Here is a 25,087-nt window from a genome sequence, read left to right on the forward strand (position 1 = left end):
GTTTTAAGCATGGGCGCCACCTAGTGGAAATTCTATGAAACAAAAGTGGATTCAACAATCGATAACAATGCACGAGCCAGAGCTGCAATATTGTCTTGTCGATAGTGTTTTGTGTAGAAAAGGAAGAAGAAGAAACTTGTTTTGATGTTGATATTTATATTTTAAAGCATTTTTGTGATTCTTGCCGAAGCATTTAATGGAATAAGCAGCGACACAATGATTTGCCGCCTGTGCCTGAACAGCGCCAACGACACCATACAGATATTTGAGGGCGTTGGCTTGTCCCTAAACGTTGCCACGGTGCTAGCCAAATATTTTTGGTTCCAGGTAAGCGTTGCTATATTTATATTTACGTCTGTGTAAACAAATCTAATGTCCACAGCCAAAAAACGATGATCCCATCTCAACGGCTGTCTGTGTGGACTGCTGGACACGCGTCAATGATTTTAACGAGTTCTACTGCAGCGTGGAGAAGGCGCATCGCCTCCTCACCGAAAGGTTCTCGCTAAAGAGCGGCGAACAGGAGAAGACCAAACAAATTGCTCCTGCGCAAAAGGCCGAACCCATTGAAGATGTGAAAGAACTCATAGATGCCAGCGATGAGGATGAATTTGATGACGCTGTCTTCGATCAAGGCCACGAAGATGAAGCTGTTGATGCTCTATACGATAATGCCAGCGAAAGTGAAGCATCATTTAGCAACGAGCAGTTTCTCAACGATGTGGTGGCACAGCAAGATGCAGAGCAACCCAACGAGCCAACAGAGGAAGAGCAGGAGGAAGTGGTGGTAGTAAAGCAAGAAGTGGACCCAGTTGTGACCCCAGAGCGTCGAGAGACGCGTGCCACACGCGCCAAAAGCAAAGCAGCAAGTCAATTGCCGGAGGAGACTCCAAAAGAGAAACCGCTGCTCGTTAAGCGCAGGGGCAGAGCAAAGACTGAAAAGGTCGAGGTCAGTAGTGTTGAAGAGGATTCTGGCAGCAAAGCAAGCAAACGTTATGTGGATTATAAAAAATCGATGGTGGAGATCGATGAGAAGATAGCGCAGCACATGCGACTCACCTGCAGCATTTGCCACGAGGGCCAGACGACGTTTCTGCTGCTGTGCAAGCACATGCAGCAAGTGCATCATCGCAAGGGCTATGCGGTCTGTTGCAACAAGAAGTTCTACAAACGCTCCTTTCTCACCGATCACATTGATCGTCATTCCAATCCCGAGAAATTCAAGTGAGTTTGGTAAAGTGACGAACCAGATTACAACAAATTCCCCTGTAAACGTAGAGCACGATATGTTAATCAAAACTCTTTTTAGATGCAATCTCTGTGGTCGCACGTTTGCGGATAAACAGTGTCTGCGCAACCATGAGCTGCTCAAGCATCAGCCCGAGGAGGAGAAGACATTCATATGCGAGCACTGCCCCAAGCGCTACACGAAACAGTATTTGTTGGATCAGCATCGCATCATACACAAGGAGCGCACAGTGCCCTGCGATCTCTGCGACAGGCGGTTTGTAAAAATATTTCTTGTTCTCTCCTTTTGTTTGACCTGTTTTCTTATAGCTTTCCCAATTTCTCCATGCTGTGCACGCATGTGAAAATGGTGCACGGCAACTATGGCACCATGTGCGATATCTGCGCCCAGGTGATACGTGGCCAGGCGGCCTTCCAGCGCCATCAACTTGAGCATGCGGGCATCACAGAGCCCAAGGTGCAGTGCGACATTTGCGGCTCGTGGCACAAGAACAAGTACAGCCTGAAGAAGCATGTGAGCCGACACAATGGCAACTCCGTGGAGAGCACCTGCAACATCTGTGGCAAAGTATCGCCCAATCGCAGCGCGATGCTGAGTCACATGCGTTATGTGCACACCGCAGATCGTGTGCATGGCTGCAGTGTGTGCAACAAGAAGTTCAAGAAGGCCATCAATCTGAAGGAGCACATGGCAACGCATACGGGCGAGGTGTTGTACAAGTGTCCGCATTGCCCGAAGACCTTCAACTCGAATGCCAATCAGCATTCGCATCGCAAAAAGTGCCATCCCAAGGAGTTTGAGGAGGCGCGCCGAGCACGTCTACAGAATCGCATGGAACCGAGCAACGCAACCGGTGATGGTAAATCGAGTAAGTCCAGCATGATTACAGTTACCACCGCTGGTGCGACGGAGGGGGAAATGGAGACGCACAACATACTGGTGACGACGGCCGAGCAAAGCGATGGCGATGCCGATGACGATGATGTGGAATTCAAGGGCGAGGACATTGAGTTTATGCTGACGCTGAGTCCACAGCCAGTGGAATGAGACAATCGATAATGCTGTTTGTGTGTGTTTTTTTTTAGCTGATTAACGTATATAATTTGTATATTAAAAGTGCGAAAGTCCTTAGGCTAGCATTAAGTTTAACAAGAAAAACAATTGAAAATAAACAGACAGAGAGACAGATGACATTAAAGCCAGGAATGTTTTTGTATCGTTCGTAAACTAAGCATCGCATTACTAACCACGCTCGCAGATAATCTCCACAGCGTTGGGTTCCATCAGCACGGATTCCAGGCAGCGATGCACCGCCGAGCCGAGTATTTCGTCCAGCAGAAAGTTGACCAGACTGCAGAGAAGTCACAAAATTAATCCACATTTAAAAAGTTATTTGCTTACTCACTTTTCGTCGCTGACAAAGCGCCAGAGATTCATTTGCAGATAATGCGCATCCACCTGGATCTGCTGCAGTCCAAATTTGCTAAACGTGCGTAATCTGACGCACTCCAGCAGTGTCTGTAAAGGTGAATAATAATAAAGTATTTCACATATTAAGAGAGCTAAGCTGTATTTACCTTGAGACCTATTTTAATGATGCCCATGACTATGGAGGTCTTGCTAAACTCCACCGAGGTAAAGATGTCCACACGCTCCGAGAACAATCGATGTATATTGGACACATAACTCGACTCCAGCTGCGATGGCGTATAATTCGACCAATTGGATCGATACTGCGGCTTGGCAGCATTAAAGTTGCTGAAGTACGTCTTGCGACTGGAATCGCTGCTGGCCGTAGTGCGAAAGCCGGGATTACTTGAAGTCTCATAGAGACTGGCCACAACTGCCTCAATGCTGCCCAGTTCCTCCACGACGCGCTTCATTACAGCTCGCACCGAACGCGGTTCGAGGCAGTTGAGCCAATCTCGCGTCTCGACGCTTTTGCGCAGCATCTGCGAGATGTTGGTGCCCTGGAGACGCACATAGGCATCGAGCAATGCCTGAGCTGTCTCACGCATCTCGGCACAAATTTCCGTTTCGTGTGTAAGCGTGGCGCTGTTCTCCGAATCAATCTCGTAAAGATCATCGACCAGGGCAATCTGTAAATGCAAAACTTGATGAGTGTTTAAAGTAAAAGATTATCTTTGTGACTTACCAACACATGCACGCCCTGTTGCTCCAGTTCCAGGCAGGTTTTTGACAGCACCAGCAGCAGGTTGGGTGGACTAGAGCCAGAGGCATCAGCAAAGCCGCACATCGTCTTGGCAATGTGCCTCAAGAAGCCAATCAGCAATTGCTCGCGAATGCCTTCGACACACAAGGCGCCCTTGTGCTCTGCCTTGATGTTGAAGGACCAATCGGTGCGCAAGAAGATCAACAGATCCTGCAGCACGCCCTTGATCTTCTCCACCATGGCCACATACAGATTGCTAATGAGATCGTTCAAATTGACGCCCGTGGCTACATCGCTTTTAGACGAAACCAGCGACAAACGCACAGCACTCAAGCTGTCCGCGAAATGATCCCGCAGACTTTTGCCATGCGCATCGCATAGTTGATGTGCGGCCGCAATAATGATATCCAGCGTGTTACGTTGCACCTGAAGGCCGCGGCAAATGTTGCGCATGGCCTGCAGCCGGCGATGGAGACGATCGAGGGCACGCAGCATGACTTGTGTATCGCCGAAGCCAATGTCGGATTCAACGCGATCTTGCACGAGAGTCAGATAACTGTCGATGTTCTGATTGAGAAAGATGTTAAGCTCATGCAGCGCGTTCTCCTGGAAGTCATCGCTGCAATGGAGGCAATTAAAAACTGTACATGAGATATATCATTGACTTACCGCTCGTGCTCGTAGTGCTTGGCCACAAACATGTCGAAATAGGAGGTCACCACCAGGGCCAAATCGTTGAGGAATCCCTCGATGCCCATATCCACAAACTCGAGCATATCGCGCTCCGTCTGATCCTGCAGCATGGCAATCTGTTCGTGCAACCGCTTACCCGCACAACGCAGCATCTCACTGGCCAAGTCCGACGTCTTCTCGTCCAGCTGCAGCAGCAGCTCACCAATCTCGGTTAACGACTGAGCCGTGTTGCCCGCTCGCTGAAAGTCCTGGCGCAGTCGCTCTTTTAACTCGGCCATGATGGCATCGCAATCACGTTGTATACCATCGAAGGAAGGTTGCCTGCCATATTGGGCAAACACTTTCTGGGCATGCAGATAATCCTGTACAGCTTGCGCATAATTCTGCTCCTCTATGAGTGCTTTGAGCTTAGCTGGCAGCGTGGACAGGAACTGCAAACGCTTCAAAAGCGAATGTTTCTCGGAGAGGCGACACAACTGGGAGCGAGTGCCTTGCAGTGTTCCAGTTATTTGCTCACTGAACGTGGTTATCGATTGCATTTTGTTCATCAACAGATTCACATCCGTCTCCATCTGCTTGAAGTCGTCCTTCATCTTGCGTATAGTGTCCGTGGCCGAAATGAATTTGTTGTAGTTCTCATAGACCAACGTTTGCATATCCGAGTGCAAAGTTTGTGTGTCCTTCACCACGGCTGCCTCCGTGTCCATTATCTGCTTGAGGGAGCAATCTTTCAGCAGCTTCTCTAGATATCTGTCCGAGTCGAAGCTGGAGCTATCCATATCGTATGGATTTTCCTTCTCATCCATGGTGTGTGTGCCGCTTTTACGCTTTGCAATAAAATGCACAATTTGTTGACTCTTCAATTTGTTAATTTGGCAAACAGCTGTTTTCATGTTTTGCAAACGGAGTTGGCAGTCCACAAAAATGGCCGTTGTAAACAGCGTTCGCTGGACTCAACAGTTGGCAGTTGCTTTCCACTTGTGGATGGCATTATCGAAAATTTATCGATCGACCGCCACACTCAACGCCCGCGCAAAGCTTTTATTTTGAAACTACCAAAAAGAGCGTAGCATATAAGTTTCGGTGTAATTATAATGATAAGTTTACTGCTCTTTTAAAAAAGTGTTTTGGGCAATAAAAATCTCTTCAGAAATATAGTTATAACAAGTATTAACATACTTAGCTGCCCAAACTTTCTCATTATGTTAATTTATACAAGCGAAGTGTGCAAAACACTAAAATCATAAGTTATTTTATATATATAGCAACAGCACAAATATTTATTGACGATTGAATGAGGCACAATTACATTTAAGCTTTGCTTTACGTTTCCCAAAAATAACTTTCATTCATTTTCAGTTTCGAAAATCAATCAACTAAATGTTATTATTGCACACAGTAATGAGAACATTGACCGTTGGACACTAATTGCAGCTGATTGGTTACCAATAAATTGCGTGACAGATCTGTCCCCGAATGTAGTGCATATTATTTGTACGTGAACTTATCCAGAGCCAGAGCACAAGCGAACATAATGTTATTAAATAACTGAAGTGTTTATGAATAAATAATGGAGCCTTGTATCCCACACAATGTACTACTTATTGAAACCTCACCCCCGCCTCCTTCACCCGAAAAAAGCATTGAGCATTAACGCAATCCAAGTTGACGGTGTTGTGCCCCTCCACCTCCCCCTCCCCTAAACAACTTGAAGCAGGGAAAAAAATGTTGTCTACGTGTGGCAAATCGCATTATACGCCTACGCCAACACACCCCCCGAAAGAAAAAAAAATGAAAATGTGTGAGTGCGCCCGCTTGCTTGTTGCCGCCTACGCCATGCTCGATGGACAAGGACAAGACACATTCTGGTGTTCAAGAGGAGCATCATGTGCGATTGTCCGGCCACTTGTAGGCACTACTGGACCACACTTTTTTGTTGTCTTCGGTGCTTGTGTGTGTCTTGGCTGCTTGCTGCCTTTCGGGCATGTCGAGATGGATGAATGAGCATGGACAAGTTTTCCACTTTGCTCTCTGTCTGTTTTAGCAGGACAGCAGGAAGCGAGGAAGTGACATAGACAGAGATAGCAAGATAGAGGGAGGGAGAGTGGAAGTGGCAAGGAGAAGTAAAAGTTTCTGTGCCGTATCTCTCATCTGGTGTTTGGCGTTGCCTCATTTCAAATACATTAACATTTTGACCTTTCTTCGGTATGCGAAGCATTTTGCCCGAATTTAATTTCAAGTTGTATGCGTCTTCTGTAAATCAACCCCACTCCCCCTCTCCACCTCTCCACCTCTTTTCCCTCTTCTTTAAGCTTTGCAAGCGAAACTGGAGCGAAGGCAAAAGCATTGCATAGCTGCAGGCGCGCAGCCTTCACACAGCTGGCAATTGCAGGCACACCAAAAATCACGCGCTCACTCACACACACACCCACACACTCTCTACACACACACTTATACAACACTTCTTCCCTTCACTCTCTCCCACTGACAATTTCACAAGGTTTACATTCATCAAACTGAAAATTCAATTTACGTAAGCCAAACGAATGTCAAAAAGAGGCGCCTTCCCACTGCCTTTGCTGAGTGGGAGGCAGGAGGAGGGAATAGGGGATGGGAGAGGGAGGGGGAGGGGGAGAGTAGAACGTGTCAAGGTCAAGTTACAGTTACATCCATTGTCGACTTTTGTCTTCCTGTTGTCGCCTGCCCTCCCCGCAACTAAATGAGCGTGCAACAGGAACAACTTTCCATGTGAATTTTTTTCGGGCTTAACAACTGCGCCAATGTGTGTGTGATTGTGTGTGTGTGTTTGCTTATCTCTATGTATCTGAGTGTGTGTGTGTGTGTGCGATGTTAAAGTGCGCCAAGTCGTTAAATGAATTTCAGTGCTGCATTGAGCACACTTACGAGTAGCGGAGCCAAGTGGATGAGCACAGCGAGCATTACAGCCAAACGAGGGCAGTTTCATAAGATATTCATTTGAAACGATAATTTAATCATAGCATTCCTATGAAATATAAAAATAATTACATATATAGTTCTCAAAGTATCAATAATTTAATTTAGTAAATGCTCGCTTGAAGAAAACTTAAAAAAACATTGCAGTTTTATTATCAAGGTTAAGTTGGCTATTTATATTTTTCGCATAAAACAACTTAAAAAAAACATTCCAATTTTATAATCAAGCTAAATTTTGTTATTTCTATTCTTATAAAAAATAATATCAAATAATCGCATCTGTTGCTGAACACCTGATAAAATATATGTGTATTTGATTTGTTTTGGAATTAGACAGAATAATTATAGAAATTTATCAATTGAAACGCATGGATTACAAAATGATTTCATAATTTAAATAAAATTGAAGAATACTAAAATTGAAATTTAAATATAAAATGTTTTAAAAGCAATCTTTAGCTGATACAAAGCTGCAAACATTACGCAGTGCAGTTTGAATTGAAGCGCCTATTGAATAGTATTTCTAAAATGCAACAGGTGGCGCTGGGTGATCAGTTGACGCTAGACAAGATGGCAGCTTCAGTAAGCGACTGGGAAGAAGGTATACAAGTAGGAAAGAGACAAAGGTATTGATATTAGTCATAATATAATAATTTTATTATCTTTTCATTGAATTCCTTTTAATTGTACTTAAATAACAAAGACAACTTAAATAAAAAGAGTTTAATTATATGAGCGCTTGCATTGAATTTTTCTTATCAAGGTAAAATTTATTTTTTATGATACTAATTAATTAATCAAGAATTAATGTAGAAAGCAAGGTACAATGGAGCGGATGATGGTGCAGAGTGTTTGATATTAGTCAAGAAGATTTTTAAATAAATTGTAGAATATTTGTGGAGGAATAATTTCAATCCGATTCACCAACTTTTACTTGAATACCTAGAATATGGAACATCATGTATTACATATATACATACATTATTAATGTTGAATGAATGTTCAGTTGATAAGCTCGTCAACAGCTGATGCATGTACATTTTATAATATATTATTGTAGTGCTTCAAATATGTTTACATGATTCGTATAATACTGAAATTCGAATCAATCTAGAAAACAACGTACAATGGAGCGGATGATTAATATTTTAGCGCTGTCCGCTTGTTTGCTGATTGCATTTCTCTGTGCGGCGACTGCAGGTATTTTGCTTATATTATTTATTGATAACGGTAATGCTGCAATGATTTGTGTAATGTATAGATTGCGACACGGATCCAGTGACGATGCTCTGTAGATTAAACCCTACGATTAAATAATAAATAAATGCAACTGTTTGAACTGAATGATGGAAAAGTTCTGCTGCTAAATTTATTGGCTTATTATATAAAACTAAAACATGAGACTCTAAATTAATAAAGTAAATAAATTTTTGGTAACAAATGTTCATTAGATCCAATATTTTTTTATCTCTTCTTGGCAACATTAATAAGATTTTTTTACAAAAGCAGCTTTTCGAATTTTACTTGAATTTCCAATCAATTTTGTGAGCTGCTCTCGCTGCGTACATTTTAATGGATTATATGCGGAGAATTGGACGCTTGGCGGGGATTACAGGCAAGTGGCAAGCAGCAAGTGACAAGTAGCAAGTGCCAAGTGGCAAGTGGCAGGCAAGTGAGGCATTCCTGTAGTATGTGTGGACAGCAAATGAAAGCCAAACAAGTTGACTTGGCATGACATAACTTTAGACCGTAGACTCTGTGTGTGTGTGTGTGTGTGTGTGTGTGTGTGTGTGTGTGAAACAAACACTGCGCTACACGCAAAGGCAAAGCCAAAACCGAAAACCGAAAACCAAAGTGCCGACAGCTTTATCAGTTTTGGGCGAAATGCAAAATTTAACGTTGTTGCAAGCTGCGCGTTTACAGTTTGAAAATGGTGGGAGGAGGGGGAGGAGGAGTGGGAGGGAGTGGGAGGCACTTTCCATTCTCAATCTTTGCTCATAAATCTGCGAGCAAAGTGCTTCCGGTAAAATGCGAAATGTGCATGTGCTTGCCGCCAGGGGGCGCTTTAATAATGCTAAAATGCGGCCGCAGGTGTGCGCTGGCATTCAAAGGGTGTGTGAGAGAGAGGGGTGGAAATAGTTGCCTAACAATGCAAATGCAAAGCAATTTCGGCTACGCTGCACATGCAGCACTCTTGGCGCATCCTTTAAGGACAACAACAAAAACAGCAGCAACAGCGTTGTCTCGTAACTGTGTCACAAAGCCTGTCAACTGATAGGAATAGACAGCACCCGAGGGTGCCAAAGAGTGTGGTGGTGGTGGGGGTGGTGAGAGGGGGGCGTCGGGGTAAAAACTTTTCGGGCTTCGCTTTTTTGACGTTGTCAATTTTTTATTGCCCTTTGGCAGTCGCTGGCATGGAAATGGAGATGGCAAAAGCCAAAAAGGCGAAGGCGCAAAAGGCGAAGGCGGATTCTGCAAGATTTTCTGCAAGAGGCAAGAGGCAAGAGGCGAGAGGCGGCAGCGTTTTTAAGGTTAGCGGGTCACGTGCTCTTCAGCCGTGACAAGCAGCCGCACTATGCATACTATACACACACACACACATCTACTATATATATAAGCAAATGTAGATTTGTTAGTCGAGAGGGGAAAATCAGTGCAAAAGTCTCAGTCACAGTCTCAGTCTCAGCTTCAGCTGGAGCAGCGAGCCAATTGAATTCAAATGAAGCCATGCTACGACAACAGCGACGACGACGACGACGCTGCTCCAAATGCGTTGCCATAAATCAGGCATCAAAATTGACATTAATGTTGCCCCGGAGAGAGGCACGTTGCCGCGTCGAATTCAATTCGAACCAATGGCAAGCTGCCATCATCGTGCTCTGAGCTCTGTGCATCGATCACGCATGGAATTTTCAAGTGACAATCTTCTCCCCTATTACCCTCTGCCCCCCTCCCCCCACGGCGGGGCTTTCGCCGGAGTCACGTAGTCGCGCTGCAAATGCAAAACAAACAACCATTTTGCCATACTGACAAAGCTGATTGTGTAATCCGTAATCCACAAAAACCAACAAAAAGCAATAGTAAAGTGAAACACCTGTCAGCTGGATGGCAACGAGACAGAATCATCTACCATATACATATATCCATCCGACATATTGACTATATATATACCTTGTGTGTGTGTGTGTGTGCAACAAAAGGTGGCAAATGCAGCGAGGGGCGGTTAATTGGATTGAATATGCCTCAGTTATTTAGACGGCGGTTTGTTGCGAATTAGAATCGACTAATTTCGCATCTGTATTTGATTCCAATTTGCATATGAGATTAATGCACACTCACACACACTCTCACACACATATACACATTTGAGCACATTTATTTCCCCTTCACAAACACAGTCATCGTCGAACATGCATGATACAACAGATAAATTCAATTAATTACAATCTGCGGTTGGTTTTATGCCCGATAAACTTTGCAATGTATTTTATACCCTTTTAATACTCACACGAAATGGGAGTTTAAGTGGGGCAGTGAACTATTTGGAATAAATAATAATGAAATACTAAATACAACAAATAATACTGAAATTTAAAATACATTTTGTCAATAAGAAGATGTGTTAAAGAACTTCAACTATGACAACTTACAAATTATATAAAGTTATAAAGAAACAAAAAAGAAAGCTGAGATACTCGCTATCAATTTTTAATAAAAGCAATCGAGTTCGGTATTTATTTAAAAATATACCAAATAAACAAACCACAAAATACTAAAAATATACCACAGGATACACTGCGTACATTCATGTGATACTGTATCTAAAATATTAATATACTGCAAAAAATACCAAAGACTATATTTGGTATATTGATATAGTACTACATTCAAAATATACCACAGAGAGCAAAAAAAGTTGGCGTTTTTTTAATTTCTGTTTAGATGAGTAATAATTTGAGTGACAGTTTAAAAAATTCAAACTAATGTACTATAAGAAGTAATATTTCAGAAATCTTGTGCTATTTCAGTGAGGAAATTCTTGCGAAATTATATAAATATTTTAGAAGCTATGTAGCAAAATAATAAAAAGCTTAAAGAGCTTACGTCAAGTCGTTAAAGTTGCTACACTTTAGGAAATTCATGATTTAAACAATTAAAATTCATTCCCTGTTTTGTTAGGCACTTAATTTAGTCATTATTTTTGTTCTTTGTTATTAATCGAAACATTTCACAGATATCTACAATTTAATAATGATTTGTATACAAAAGTTGTTTTTAATATACCTTTTCTTTATTAAAATCAATTCATTACATTGCTAATAGCTTCAATAATTGATGAAATTTTACTTGAAAATTTATTGTAAAATTTCGCATGCAGCTCATTAAAAATAATGTTGCATACTTTTAAGCGTGCGTGTAATTATTTATTCATGCATTAAACTCGTGCATTTGCTGTAGGGTATGAAAACCACAGCCACAATAACTAACACACAATAACAACAAATAACAAGAATAACTAAAGAAACCACAAAAGCAACAACAACAACTAGCAACAACAACAAGTAACAACAACAAGAGAAACAGACAACTGTTAACCACTATTTAGTGAGTTGAATTGGTCAATGAAATGAAATGCTTTTAAGCGCGCACATACTATATTTAGTCCTCAAAAGGGTTTCGAAGCTCATTGGGGCTTTTGGGCAATGGCAGAGGGTGGGCGTGGAGATAGGGGGTAGGAGGTAGGAGGTGGAAGAAGCAGCTTGCTATCAACCCTTTGAGGGAGCAACTCAATTCCCCAATGCATTGAGTGTGTGTGTGTGTGCGTACATTAAATTATCGACTCTATACGAAAATAAACCATTCAACTCTCACTCTTCAATTGTGCGGGTGTGAGAGCGTGAGTGCGAGTGTGTGTGTATGGGTGTGGGTGTGAGTGTGGATTTCATTGTGTGGACGCGCGTGCTGCATACTTTTCATAGCATACTTTGCAGCGCGCCCCGAAAAAGCAATGGCTCCATTTTGTCACATTTTATGGCAGCACTCAAAGCACTGCCATCAAATTTGCATGGCATAGCGAAAACGTACGAAAATTTGTCGCCCGACTGAGGCAGTTAGTGTGGGAGGAGAGCAGGAGGAAGAGGAGGAGGGAGAGGAGGGGGAACTCTGCAGTTGTTGTTGGACTTTTGAACTTTTGGCATTCGGCTTTAGTTTCTCGTAATGTCATTATGAGTCGCAGCAGCAGCAGCACAACAAAATATGCAAACAAACACAACAACAGCAGACATACACCAACACACACACACACACACTCACACGTAAATACACAAACGTGGGCTATGTCAGCAGAAGCGTAACCAAAACCAGAAATGGTTGCCAGCATCTGGACCGCAGAACGTCGCACGAAATCAACAGTTTACCTTGACGTGGTGGCCAGAACGTGGACCAGGCTTAAATGGCTTGCAAACTAGTCGTAACGCACAGCACACAGCGTTGCCAGACAGTCGGACAGACAGACAAAGAGAGGGCGACAGTGATAGAGAGATGGACACATGCACAAGAGCAATTACTCATGTGTGTGGGTGGAAGGAAGGAGAAAGGGAGCAGGGGAGCATATGAGTTACGACTTTGCATATCCGTAGCACTGACCACAACCCTTTCCTCCTCCGCCTCCGCCCCCGCCTCTTCCGCTTGTTGTCTGCGTGTGTGTGTTTATTTGTTTATCAGGCACTTCGTTTGCCTAAAATCAAAGGCTTTGTTTGCGCCATTTGCAGCAAAATGCCTGCAAACAGTTTTTGGATATCGTTGCAGGTGCTGCCAACTGTTGTCATTTGTTGCATTTGAACATTTGCTAATTGGCAGCACTGTTGTCTCGATTTTTGTTGCCTGCTTAACACAAATGCAAATCAGTATGCAATTCGTATTCTAGTTTTATCAGCATCTCTCTTTCTCTGAGCTTCCTTGTTGCACTGTTGCAGCAGAGACCATATGACAATCAGCATGCATGATTTAACATGACTCCAGCAAATGTAAAATGGCAGCTGGCTAAAACACACACACACTCACTCATACACTGAACATATGCAAAATGCAACTGGGATCCCAAAATGTGCAGAAAAAGAAGCAGCGAAAGAGAGAGGGAGAAAAAAAGGAAAGAAACCACAACATAAGCATAACGGTTCGCCTGGGGAACCAACTGGGGCATATTTTGCGCCAATTTCCATAGGCAAGCAACATGAAGGCTGCTTCACTGCTGCCTGCTGCCGATCGTTGTTTGGCCAAGTGAAGTGGCAAGCAGTTGTCATAGTTCTCAGGCATCCCCCCTCTCTCACTCTTCATCGCTCACCTTTCTTTCTTGCTGCCAGCGGCTGCTTCGGAATTCGACTTTGATGCTATGAATGAAAACTACAATGCTAAACAAGCAAAAGCGGCAGAAAAACAAAAGCAACGCACGCTGGCAGTGGCATCCACCTCACCTCCTCCACCCGCGCCATCAACAACAACTAACACGACAGCAGCAACAACTACAACAACAACTGGGAGCTGAAAGAAAATTAAAAAGTAAACACAAAAGTTCACGTGCTCTGCATGAAGCAGCAGCCGCAGTCGACGTCGCAGTCGTAAAGGAAATGTGGTATATTACATGAGAGAAGAGAATACGAGGGGGGGCCAATGCAAAAGAAGTCACCAAGAAGCTGCGCATTGAACAGCTGCGAGAGAGCGCATGTGCGAGCGCAAAGACAAAGAGCGAACGAGAGCGCGAGTGAGTGCGTGCGTAAGCAAGTGAGAGATGGAGCTCAGCAGAGAGTGCGAGGCAAAAGCAGTTGTAATTTTTTGGTGTATTTGCATGGGTATTTCTCTCCTGCGATTTGTTTACTGTTATGATTGCAGACGACATTAATAAGCCATAGCCGACTGAAGTATGCCTTACATATATGTTTCGCAAATAATATTATTCATAGTGCTGTAGCTTAAAATTATGCTAGGCAAATTTATTTTAAATATGCTAATGATTATAATTTAATTATATTTATTGTTAGTATTTATTAATTTAATCTTAAAAATTAATTTAGATAAATTCAGTAAATAAATGTTATAAATTTAAAGAATATTATGTATATTATTTATTATTATATTATTACTAAATATTTTGAGTTATAACCGTAAATAGAAAATTTCAAATTGTAGGATGCGGTGTTACAAATATTGGGGAAACGAAAAAAAATTAAATTGGATTAGACAATATAATTGAAATTTATTATTTATAAAATTTCTATATGATCTACTTTTAATTTGTATTACATTTCATCCATTGAATAATACAGTCCAAATTTTTACCTTATTTAATTCTCATCGGTATAAGTTTACAGCCGCTTCTTAAGACGTGCAAGGCTCCACAGTAATGTAGAGTATAATGCTCTCTCTCTCTATCTATTGCCCGTACCTGTCAGTAAGGATTTACTTTGTAGTGAGAGCAACTGTTACTTCTTAGCTACACTCCTCTCACCACGCCACGTGCGTATTATTTATGCGTAGACATTCTGGCGCCGCTTATGCTGTGCTGCTCCAACAGCGCAAACACAAAAATACAGACGGAGAGAGGACACCACGCAAAAACAAACGCAAAAGCAAAGTCACAGAGAGAGCGCAGTCAGCAAGAGCGTGAGGAGCGAGAGAGATTGTGTGTAGGATACGCAAGGAAGCCAAACGTAAACATTTTATGAAAAGCGCGCTCTCAGAAATGTGTGAAGAGTCGTGGCGAGCGGACGTGCGCTGCGCTCGTGGACGGCATTGAGCAACTTATTTGATTTTGTCCACCTGCTACACACACATATACACACCCACACGCGCGTACACTCACTAACACATGGAGCGGGAGCGCGCGCAAAAATCGAAATGAAAAGCAATCAAAACGAAAAGAAACGAGAAACGCGCTCACATCAAATCCGGCGTCGAAATTGTGCATAGATATTGAATGGGAATTAATGCTATCTAAATTAATGTTAAGTGAAAAATCAATGCGCGACCAAAAGTCGACAAACGAAAACTGACGACGCACAGATACACAAACACACTCATACACAGACAAACAGAGAAAACTGGCTGCAGCCACGCACACGTGTGCTTACCAACACATACACGCAGACATACACACGAACGAACTCAACAGACTCACATACACGCAGAGGTAAGCAGGCGAAAGCCTAACAAAGTGAAAGTAACGAAATTAGCAACACAATAGAAGAAAAACAAAAACAGTGAAAGGAAAAAGCGCATAAAAAATGCACACAAGCGTAAGCGTAAGGTGAAAGTGTAATCAATTTAATGTTGCATACTTTCGACCTGCACTGTGTGACTTGCTTTTCATCGTTACTGCGACTTTCGCCGTGTGTGTGTGATTTACTTAACTCGGTCAAAGCAAAAGGCATGCGAAAATAACACGCAAAAGAGGCTGACGTAGAAGAAGAGCAAACTAACAACAACAGGCGGCAAAAGCAGCAGCCTCAGTCGCCGTCGACGTTGACGTCGTCATCATTGCTGAAACGTGTGTAAGATAAACACGCAAAACAAAGCGAACTGGGTCAGTGTGCGAGAGCAGAAGCAGCAGCAGGAGGAGGAGAAGGAGAAGCTGAAGGAGGAGCAGCTGCGAGTGGCGCCTGATTTAAAAGCGTCGGTTGCATGTGCATGCAAAAATGTGTTGCATGCCTAATGACCAAAGTCGCAGCAGCAACAACAACAGCGGCAGCAGCAGCAGCAAAAGGGGTAAGTCAACTTTAAGTGGCCAACTGACTCACTCAATAAGTGTGCATGTGTGTGAGTGTATGAATGTGTGACACGCAAATCCTTGCGCACCTCAACAAAATCCGATACGCATATTTACCCTTGAAAATTTCGTACAGCAACAGCGACGTAAGCGTTGGCGTTGGCGTCGGCTTCGACGTCGCGGGTTTAACGGCGAAAAAATATTATAAGAGAGAGTTGTAGGCAAATTCTAACGAATAACAAAAAAAACGAAAACAGAAAGTAGATGCCGCAAATGGCGTAAAGGAGTCAAAAGTAAATGGCCATCGAATGCTGAGAAGGAGAGTGGGTGACAGAGGGGGGCGTGGGAAGCCATAACAATGAGAAAAGCAAAAATGGCAAACAAAAATAACAGTAAAATAAAATATCCTTGTGAACGTTGCGCTTGCAGGCGGCGGCAAACACTCCGCCCACACACATAACCCTCCTCTGCAACACGAACACGCAGCGCGCTCGCAATTTTTACTTCACTGCCATCTTCCCCCCTTTCCTCTCGCTTCTCGCCCCTCGCACATTTTGCGTCTCCTGATGTGGGTCATAAATGTTACTCCATTTTTATGACCAACTTGCACACAACGCGCGCAGTCAAAAGAGAGAAGCAAAATGAACGAAAACGAACAGAAAAAAGCACAGAAAAAAGAACGGCAAATGAAAGAGCTGCCAGCATAACCAAATAGCAATTTCTAAGGGCCTGAGGGGGCGGTGGGCGGATGTAGGTAACCAGAAGCGAAAAAGGGCATTAAATAGCTTTGCCGGGCAGCGTCAGTTGCACGTTTGGATAGCTGACTTGTTTATTTGTATGAGTGTGCGTGAGTTTATGAGTGTGACTGTGTGTGTGTGTGTGTGCGAGGGTGACTCCAATAACAAACTAAAACCATTAGAATATAATATGTATGCTTGGGTGGAAAAGCTTCGCTAATTGACTGACTGACAGCAGCATAAATACATTAATATCAGCCACATTCATACGTAGTCTAATGTTTTTATGATGCAATAAATAGTTAACTAACTGTTCTAGTTGACGCTTTTGAATTAGTCGAAGCACTAGAGCAAGAAACTTAAAACCCTTTGCCGATCTGGCAACCCTCTGTGTTGGCAGTGTGTGTCTCTGTCTTTCTCTCTGTTCATTTGACGTCATTATCCCAACTGTTGTTTCGACTGCTCGTTTCGCTCTGCCGCTTTTTGCCTTTGCACGTTTTTGTGCTCGCTCTTTGCTCGCTTACTTTGTTGTTATCGCTGTTGATGCCGACGTCGCTGCTTCCTTCACTGACTCTGCGTGCTTAACCGTTATTATATTGCATGTTCGCTGCCTTGCCCGCCAAAAACAAAAACAGCAAAAAAAGCACAGACCAATTGCAAGGTATTGGCGAGATTTATATCCGCACTCGTCTCTTTCTTTCTCTCTTTCGCTTTCTTGCGCTCTTTGGCTGCATTTGTTCGAGTGCCAATTAGGCAAAAGTTTGCGACAGTTTTCTGGCATTTTGGTTGCAGCTTGACAGCACAACAAACACAGACACATTGCATGCTTATTATTTATGTATGCTCGTTTGCAGTCTGTATTTCTGTGTAAGTGTGTGTGTGTGCGTAAGGCAAACTCTCCACACTCCCACACTATCATTTAGTGACTGGCGTTGGCGTGACCTTGGAAGTGTGTGCAGCGCATGGAATGCAAATCCATTGAAAGCGTCAGGCTGCAGTTCAAGGCTACTTTTACGTTACGCAAGCGAGTGAGTGTATTGTTTGTGCATCTCTCTCTCTCTCTATCGCAGGCTCGTTCGCTCTCTTTCGAATATCCTTGAGCGGCTTCCAATGTAGCATTGCATTGCGTTGACATTTGCAACTGGCGCTGACAGCGCGTTGAGCAAGAGTTTTTTTTTTCAGTGGAAGCTTATGCAATCGTTGCCCATCGTTAGCCGCTTTAATTAGCTTCCCAAAAACAAGAAAAAGAAACTGAAATTGAAGCCGGAAAGAGAAATGGCAAATGGAGTTTTGCGCATTATGCAACTGTTGCGACCTTTAGTGGATGCCACATCCTTGCTGCAAGTGTGTGTGTGTGTGTGTGTGCGTGCCACACTGTGATTGTGCTTCACATACTTGCTGCTGCTGCTTTGCTTTTTGTCTTTGCCTCAATGTCAATGCATATTTGAGCGGGTTTGTTTAATCGAAGCGCGCTTCAGTGCCTCGTGCATGTGGCACACAGTGTGTGGCACTGTGGCACAGTGTGTGTGGGTGCGCCTGAATGTCAGCCCATGAATATGACATAAGTCAGCTCATATTAATGCCGCGATACCTTGCCTTACCATGCCACACACACACACATACGTTCGCAATGGGCCACGCAATAATTTGCTTAGTTGATCGTTCATTTCAACCACGCCCCCAAAGCCGCCCACAGTCAGCGTTGCTGTTATCGCTGCTGTTGTGTGTGCACATTCATTTCAATTTCTGACGCAATTTCCATGCAATTTGTCAGCTCTTAAAACTGAAATTGATATTTGATGCATAGAGAATGCCAAATGTCAGCTTGACAGCTGACACAGATGCATAACGCACCAGAAACCAATTTGCATTACAACGACAACTGATAGAGCAGACCATACACACAGAGAGATAGACAGAGAGGAGTAGAAGAGAGAGAGAGAGAGAGAGATGGGGAAAAGCTACCAGGAGAATTGAGAAAATTTCTGATATGCAGTAGACGGAAATTAAAGTCGATTGAAACTAAAACCCGAGTGCAGTTGGCTGCTCATTAGGCTGCCATTTTGAGAGTTGCCACTTGAGGGTTGCCAATGTGTTTCATGTTTTTCATTTTCCATTTTTCTTTTTTTTTTTTTGCGAGCTCAGCCGCATTTGGATTTTGATTTCATTAAAAACTTGTGCACCAAAAAGTTGCAAAAATAATGCGCCTAAGTAAGAGGCACTGTAAACCAGGACACAGCAACAACAACAACAATGAAGGGTTGCCAGAACAAAGAGAAGAAGCAGAACAAAACGAAAAAAATACAGAACTGCATCCACAATGTGGATTCCACATCGACTAATTTAGTTGTTGTTGCTGCAGCTGTCCCGGGCGCCATTTTGAAAACTCTCGCACGTGCCTTGTGACCTCGTCCATTTCTTTTGTTATTCGAGCGTTTTGCAAAAGTTTTTGCTGCTGAATGCATTTTCATGTTTTGTGCATTTCATTTAGTATACCCTACAAACCAGTAACAAAAACGCAATGAATGCTTATGTGTTAAGCCATTAAGAGAGGCGTGGCAACTGGAGTTTTGTCTAATTGGAAGCAGCGAGGTAGAAATCTAGCAAGCTAAAAATTCACACTGAAAAAAAGCTTTATAAGGAGCAGTATTTTAAGCTTGTATATACGAAGTTTGAGGATTAAAAGAAGTAAGAAAGTTACAAATTTGAAATAAAAGCAGAATAGTGCGGTATTAATAGTGTATAATGAATATACCAAAAATATACTAAATATATACCGAAAACTGTTTGAGGTAGATTGATGCATTAAAAATATCATAGAGTGCGAAATACACCAAATTATCAGCCAAAGCAACCCGTAGTAAATGGTCCTTTAATTTAATTCCTGGAGTTTTTATTCTTTTCTCAGTTAGTAGAGCTGTCTTAACATGGTTTAAAATTCTTTGAGATTTGGTTATAGGTATTCTGAATGTATTATTTGTGATAATTAATAGGTGGGACAGCATATAAATATTAAACACGTCAAAATTTAGATATCTATTAAATAAAAAATACTATAAATAACGTATGGTATTTAATTTTAATACCAAATTTATGAATTTCGATATGAAATATCCATATATATATATATATATATATATATCCATGTATATGTCACTACTTCTGCCTTAATTCGTAAATTTATCCTGGATTTTTTTTTACCTGTGTACTTAGCTAAGTCCATACGCTAACGACAGAAAGCGACTCTCTCGCACCTTGGGGAGAGTTGAAGAGCACAGAGCACAGAGCGCAGAAATGTGTCCGGTGTAGACATAATCTATTGCATAAGTCATTCCTCTAACTATATTCATTTATTCTCCGCCCAAATTACACTGCAAACAGAGCTGTTTATTCATATTTTATGAATGCGGCGGCGACGCGAGCACACGCCATTTTTATTTGCATAGGAGTTACGAGTGGATATTACGAGTCGAAAGTAATGTCCCATCGAAGCGAAACTCGTAAAAATAATTATGCGACCTGTGATCGCTGATGACGCTTTAATAAATAATATTTTATTACGTTGAAGCAGAAAAAAGTCTTGATGGCGCAGCAAAACCGCAATTGAAAATGCAAGAAAAACCAAATCAAAGCATGTGAAATAGAAAATAGAATGGAGAGAGACGAAGGCTCAACAGCGACAGCAACTAAAAACAATTTGCCGTAATCAAAATGAAATCAGTAAAGCGCAAGCTTTGGCTGCAGAAAAAAAGCGATGAAAACAACATGCAAAAAGCAAGCATTAGAAATGCTTATAGGTAGACGTGCAGATACCCTGGGAAAACGACAAAATTGAATATCTTTTAAGCACACTGCGTTGAAAAGTATGCTATAAATATGTGAGTGTGATGGGGCAGCAGAATCGAGAATGAGTCTGAGAGTCGGGACAGAAGTCAGAAGATGGCGGCCAGCTCAGACATTAAAATATTCCATGCGCAAGTTTTGCGCCAACGTTGTTTTATCTGCCGTTAGAGCATTTAAAAAAACAAGAAAAAAACAGAGTTAAAAAAAAAAATGGAATAGCAATGAATGCAGTCAACAGCCAGGTAAAACTGCCAAAGCAATTGGAGAGTGCCGCAGACGGAGGCAGGAATATAAATGGGCTGGCGGCGATAAAAGCGGGAGAGAGGTCATTATATATTTGTTGTCACTGGCAAAATATTTGTGCTTTGCGCTTGATTTATGCTTTTGGCAGAGGTGAATGGCGAATGGCGAATGGTGAACACCGAACGCCGAATGGAGCAGTGCAAATGCAAACAATGCGGCAAGAACTCTGAAACCGGAACGGAACGGAAAGCTATCTATATATAGTATAGTATAGTAGTAGACCCGGGATATGCAAATGACAGCAATGAAATAGCTAAAAATAGCAAACGGAGGCTGGAGAGAAAGAGCGAAAGAGAGATAGAGTTAACTTTGGAACATCCGTGTCTTTTTTAGCATTGTTTCAATTGCCGCAAACTGTTGCAGGCAGCTGTGGGAAAAGTCGTAGCAAATGTCAATTGTTTGTCGCTGGCAGGCAATGTTTACATAGTCCGCACAAAAGCCTTAACAAAATGTGGGACAGCCAAAAGGATTTGGCCAGCTCCCTTTTTCTCTTTGTTTTTTTTTTGTTTTGCTGTCTTGTGGCTGTTGACCAGAAAAGGGAAAAGCGTAGAAGAAATCGCAAATGATGTAAAAAGGGTAAGCAAAAATTAACAATTCAATTTAAAACGAGAGAGCAAGATGAAGAACTGAAGCATGGCTGCTGCCTCGCACACAAAAGGATGACAAGGGACACACACACACACTCACACAGCCAGACAACCAGAAGTGTGTGTGGGGTGTGAGACACAGACACAAAGACAGACACAGAGACACGTTTACAGGCTGTGCCCCGAGGCGGGTTCAAAGGTTGACGCACACACTTGACAATGACAATCGTTTGTTTTGCTGTCAATTGTTGGCGTTGTTCAGCGACACACACACACTCACACTCGCACACACGCTCTCACGCACACTTGCTGACAATTTAATAAAGGCTTAAAGTTGCGAATGGCAACGCAAGGAAAGCCTTCGGAAAAAAAAGGGAAAACTTTTGCCATTTGCCAGTCAAGCAAAATGAAAAATAAAAGTGAAAACTTTGCCGTCTCCGACGACGTTGTCCTTGTTGTTGTTGTTGTTGCCATTTGGGGCCAGGGCCACAGCTGCCACGCCTACGTTGCGTGCACAAACTCTTTGACATTGTCATAGTCTGTATGCCTCGTCTTCGCCTTCGCCTTCGTCCTCGTTCTCGTTCTCGTCCTTGTCTGCGTCTTCGACTTTTTCTTGGTCTTTGTGGTCTTTAGTCTGTGTGTTTGCTGCCTTGGCGTGTATATTTAGGGACAACCTTTATTAAATTTGCGCTTTGCTTATAATTCAAAATGTAAGCAGACTGCCTTCGGTGTGTCTGTGCCTGTGTGTGTGTGTGTCTGTGGGCGTGGCAAACAGCGGGCAAACGTAACGCCTTTTGTTCTGGTTGCCCCGTGGTGCAGACGTCGCCGTCATTTGGTTGGCGTATTTAGATTTTAATTTGCGATAGCAAACTTCTTAATAGGATTTCACTGTCGCTGGCTCTTCCCTCACCCACTCCCCCCCACTCCCTTCTAACACCTTGCATACTCGTCGCACGCAGCAGATAAACAGTTAGATATATGTAGATAGACATTAGCGAACATGGAAAATATTCTTTTTTGGACATTATTCGCATTATGTTGTCAGCACGCATGGAAACTCCTTTAAGTCCTTCTTGTGTGTGTTGCCTTTGCTATTGAATTCTGCACATTATGTAGAGCAGACACGCTCCCCTCACTCCTCTCTCCTCTCTTTATCTCTTCCCTAGTTGCCTGGGAGTGGCCCCAAGGAGGGTGCGGCTTCTGTCTAAGAATGGAGGCAGCTCTTAAGGCTTTTAGGCCGTCTTAATTGTTTGACTTTACTTCTTTTTTCCGTTGCTGATGTGGCTGTTGTTGCTGTTGTGTGGTCAGTCAAGCAGATGCCAGGTCCACAGGTTACCCAAGTTCTTTCCCTCCCCGAAGTCCCAATCTCAGGGGTTTCCCCACTCCCCATTCAAAGCTCCCCACTGCGTCCGCTTCGATTTCGTTGTATTTTTTTCTGCTGACATTGTTGAACAACATTCGTTTAGGTTATCTTCACGGTAGCTGCGCCTGCCACGCTTCTCCTCCTCCTCCTCCCCGATGTTGTTATTGTTGTTGAATTATGTAATAAGCGTAATTGGCTTTAGAGGCAGAGAGGCGTCGCCTGCAGCTGGAGGAACAGCAGCTAACAGCGTGGGCATCCATCAGCGCGCTGTCTTTTAATTTATTGTGACGCTGATAAGCGGCAAATGCCTTGTAAACGGCATAAATTAGATAATAAACGAAGTGGAAAGCAAGACTCACGTCAGACCCCAAGAGAGACGCCTCGTTATTGTATACACACAACGAATATGTCTGATATTTGATCGTAACTATGTATATAATTGACAGATGACATTTGATTCATTTGGTAGCTAATCGTGGCATGCATAAACCAAACGTGGCTAATGACTGACTAAGCAAGTGGCCAACACAACTATTTCAATTAATTTCTAATGACAGGGTCTAAGGATATGCTCCCACACACACACATACAGACTTAGACTTGGATATGGAATACGCCCACACTTCAGTTTATCGATATTCAACTGTAATGCAATTAAATTTCAATTGCTGTGCACTTAACCAAAAGCCAACTGGCAGCCAGAGGACTCGAGGCTGATATTAAGTATACGACACGTTGTTGACGTTGTCAGCAAACAGGCAACAGTAGAACATGATAAACGTTTTAAGGGGAAGGTAGAGAGAATTTTGCTTTATGAACACTTTTTGCCATAAATTCAGCAAGCAATATCAACTCGATGAGAGTTGCTCTCATATTCATAATCACAAAAAATAGAAGTAGAAGTAGAAGTAAAGCAAAGGCAAATGGAGTCATCTTTCTGCTGTGTGTCTGCTACAGCAACTTGAAATTGTCATGCAGGTAAATGGCAGACGCAGTCAGAGATGACGACGGGGAACGTCTAAGTTTCTAGTCGCAGATGTTCTTTAGCTCTCTGACTCAACAACTCGAGCCACTTTACATAAATGGATGCAGGAATTGGATGAATGGCCAGTCAACTGTGGACAGCTGGGCCACTTGTCTAATGCATACGTATGTGTCTGACTGTCTGTATGTGTGTGTGTGTGTGTGTGTGTGTGTGTGTGTGTGTGTACGTATGTATGTGTGCGTCTGACAGCTGCACGAATATGAAGCATACTTTATGGCTGAGCTGAAGCATGCTGAACTCAGTCGCGCTACTAATAACGAAAGCCAGCGTCTGTCTATGCATGTGTATGTGTACATATGTGTCTCTGTGTGTATGTGTGTGCGCCTGGGTTGTTGTGCCTTGCCCGTCCTTTTAGTTGCCGGTGACGCCCCTCTTTTCGAAAAAAAGTATGTCAAGATTTACGCGCATCGTTAAAGCAATAAACCAAAAGAAAAACCAAGAAGAATGCAGAGTTCCAACTACGTAGATACCCTATTAAAATGTAGCTCTATTTCTCCTTCAAAGACCATATTGGCAGCTTAGAGATACCTTGTATAAAGCAGCTATATTTGATGTTTCTATGAAATATTCTTAAAAAGAAGTGTCATAGAAAACACTTGCAGTTGAATTTCCCATGAATTTAACTTGTAACTTCGAAAACACTTTACTTTTTTGTACAAAATTTTATTGTTTCGTAAAGAGTGTTAATTATAAACTTAAATTAAGTTAAAATAATAATATGTTCTGTGACTTAAATTATTAAAATTAACCATTTTGTAAATCACTCTCTACTGAAAATATTACTCTTGTTTTTCCAAGTAACATTTTAATATTACGAATTGCTGAATATTTGATTAAAATATCTAGCTAACATACATACATATGCTGAATATTTAGATTAAAATATCTAGCTAACATACATACATAGTATATGCACTTACAATTGATACTTCTATTAAAAAAATTTTAAATTCTTGATAGAAATTACTCTAAATATTACTTTTACATTTCTAAGCCGTTTCCAAATATTATTTACAGTTTGCTAAATATATTTTCTGCTGCAAATACACATTTTAAAGTTATAGTTATATGTACATATGTATATAAAGATTAGAGATAGTAGCTTTGATCAATTTAAATTTTTCGTCATATTCATAGAAACAATTTTTTTTTTTCTAGATTTTACAAACAGTGAGCTAAATTAAAACAACTTTGGTATGCTTTGGTATGCTATAAAATGAATGTGAAAATTATTAATTATGTGCAGATAACTTGGCATTTATTTAGTTGCCTATTTCGAGGAAAATAATGGCCAATTTGCTTAACATTATTTTCAAATTATTTGTAGAGAAAGAGATAGCGTGCGTAGAAAAGTGAAAGTTAGATATCAAAAAAGTTT

General features: G+C 42.1%; 3 protein-coding genes across 3 annotated transcripts in view; 2 read left to right on the forward strand and 1 right to left on the reverse strand.

Annotated features, from left to right (window-relative positions):
• The first annotated feature begins 48 nt into the window (after positions 1 to 48).
• On the forward strand, positions 49 to 2,447 carry LOC117569126 (transcription factor grauzone). Its single transcript, XM_034250146.2, has 4 exons — positions 49 to 327; positions 383 to 1,224; positions 1,310 to 1,504; positions 1,558 to 2,447. Exons 1-4 carry the CDS (start codon positions 217 to 219, stop codon positions 2,294 to 2,296), a joined length of 1,887 nt encoding a protein of 628 aa, XP_034106037.1. The 5' UTR covers positions 49 to 216; the 3' UTR covers positions 2,297 to 2,447.
• On the reverse strand, positions 2,447 to 4,995 carry LOC117569125 (vacuolar protein sorting-associated protein 51 homolog). The gene is made up of 5 exons (XM_034250145.2): positions 4,092 to 4,995; positions 3,405 to 4,041; positions 2,827 to 3,348; positions 2,655 to 2,767; positions 2,447 to 2,600 (listed from the first exon to the last, which is right to left on the reverse strand). The coding sequence occupies exons 1-5, from the start codon at positions 4,919 to 4,921 to the stop codon at positions 2,492 to 2,494; spliced, it is 2,211 nt and encodes a 736-aa protein (XP_034106036.2). The 5' UTR covers positions 4,922 to 4,995; the 3' UTR covers positions 2,447 to 2,491.
• Positions 4,996 to 14,303: 9,308 nt separating this feature from the next.
• Positions 14,304 to 25,087, forward strand: part of LOC117572294 (uncharacterized) — a 62,021-nt gene continuing 51,237 nt past the window's right edge. The window contains exon 1 of the mRNA XM_034255003.2: positions 14,304 to 15,830. The gene's annotated coding sequence lies outside the window, so the exon portion shown is untranslated. The remainder of the gene's footprint in view (positions 15,831 to 25,087) is intronic.

This window comes from Drosophila albomicans, chromosome 3 (genome assembly GCF_009650485.2).
Source record: "Drosophila albomicans strain 15112-1751.03 chromosome 3, ASM965048v2, whole genome shotgun sequence".
In the NCBI taxonomy this organism is placed as follows: domain Eukaryota; kingdom Metazoa; phylum Arthropoda; class Insecta; order Diptera; family Drosophilidae; genus Drosophila; species Drosophila albomicans.

Coding starts and splice junctions, on each gene's coding strand:
- LOC117569126 (XM_034250146.2), top strand. CDS start 217: ATGATTTGCCGCCTGTGCCTGAACAGCGCCAACGACACCATACAGATA. Junction 328..382: donor CCAAATATTTTTGGTTCCAG/GTAAGCGTTGCT, acceptor TAATGTCCACAG/CCAAAAAACGATGATCCCAT. Junction 1,225..1,309: donor TCCAATCCCGAGAAATTCAA/GTGAGTTTGGTA, acceptor AACTCTTTTTAG/ATGCAATCTCTGTGGTCGCA.
- LOC117569125 (XM_034250145.2), bottom strand. CDS start 4,921: ATGGATGAGAAGGAAAATCCATACGATATGGATAGCTCCAGCTTCGAC. Junction 4,042..4,091: donor AAGCACTACGAGCACGAGCG/GTAAGTCAATGA, acceptor CCTCCATTGCAG/CGATGACTTCCAGGAGAACG. Junction 3,349..3,404: donor AACAGGGCGTGCATGTGTTG/GTAAGTCACAAA, acceptor TTGCATTTACAG/ATTGCCCTGGTCGATGATCT.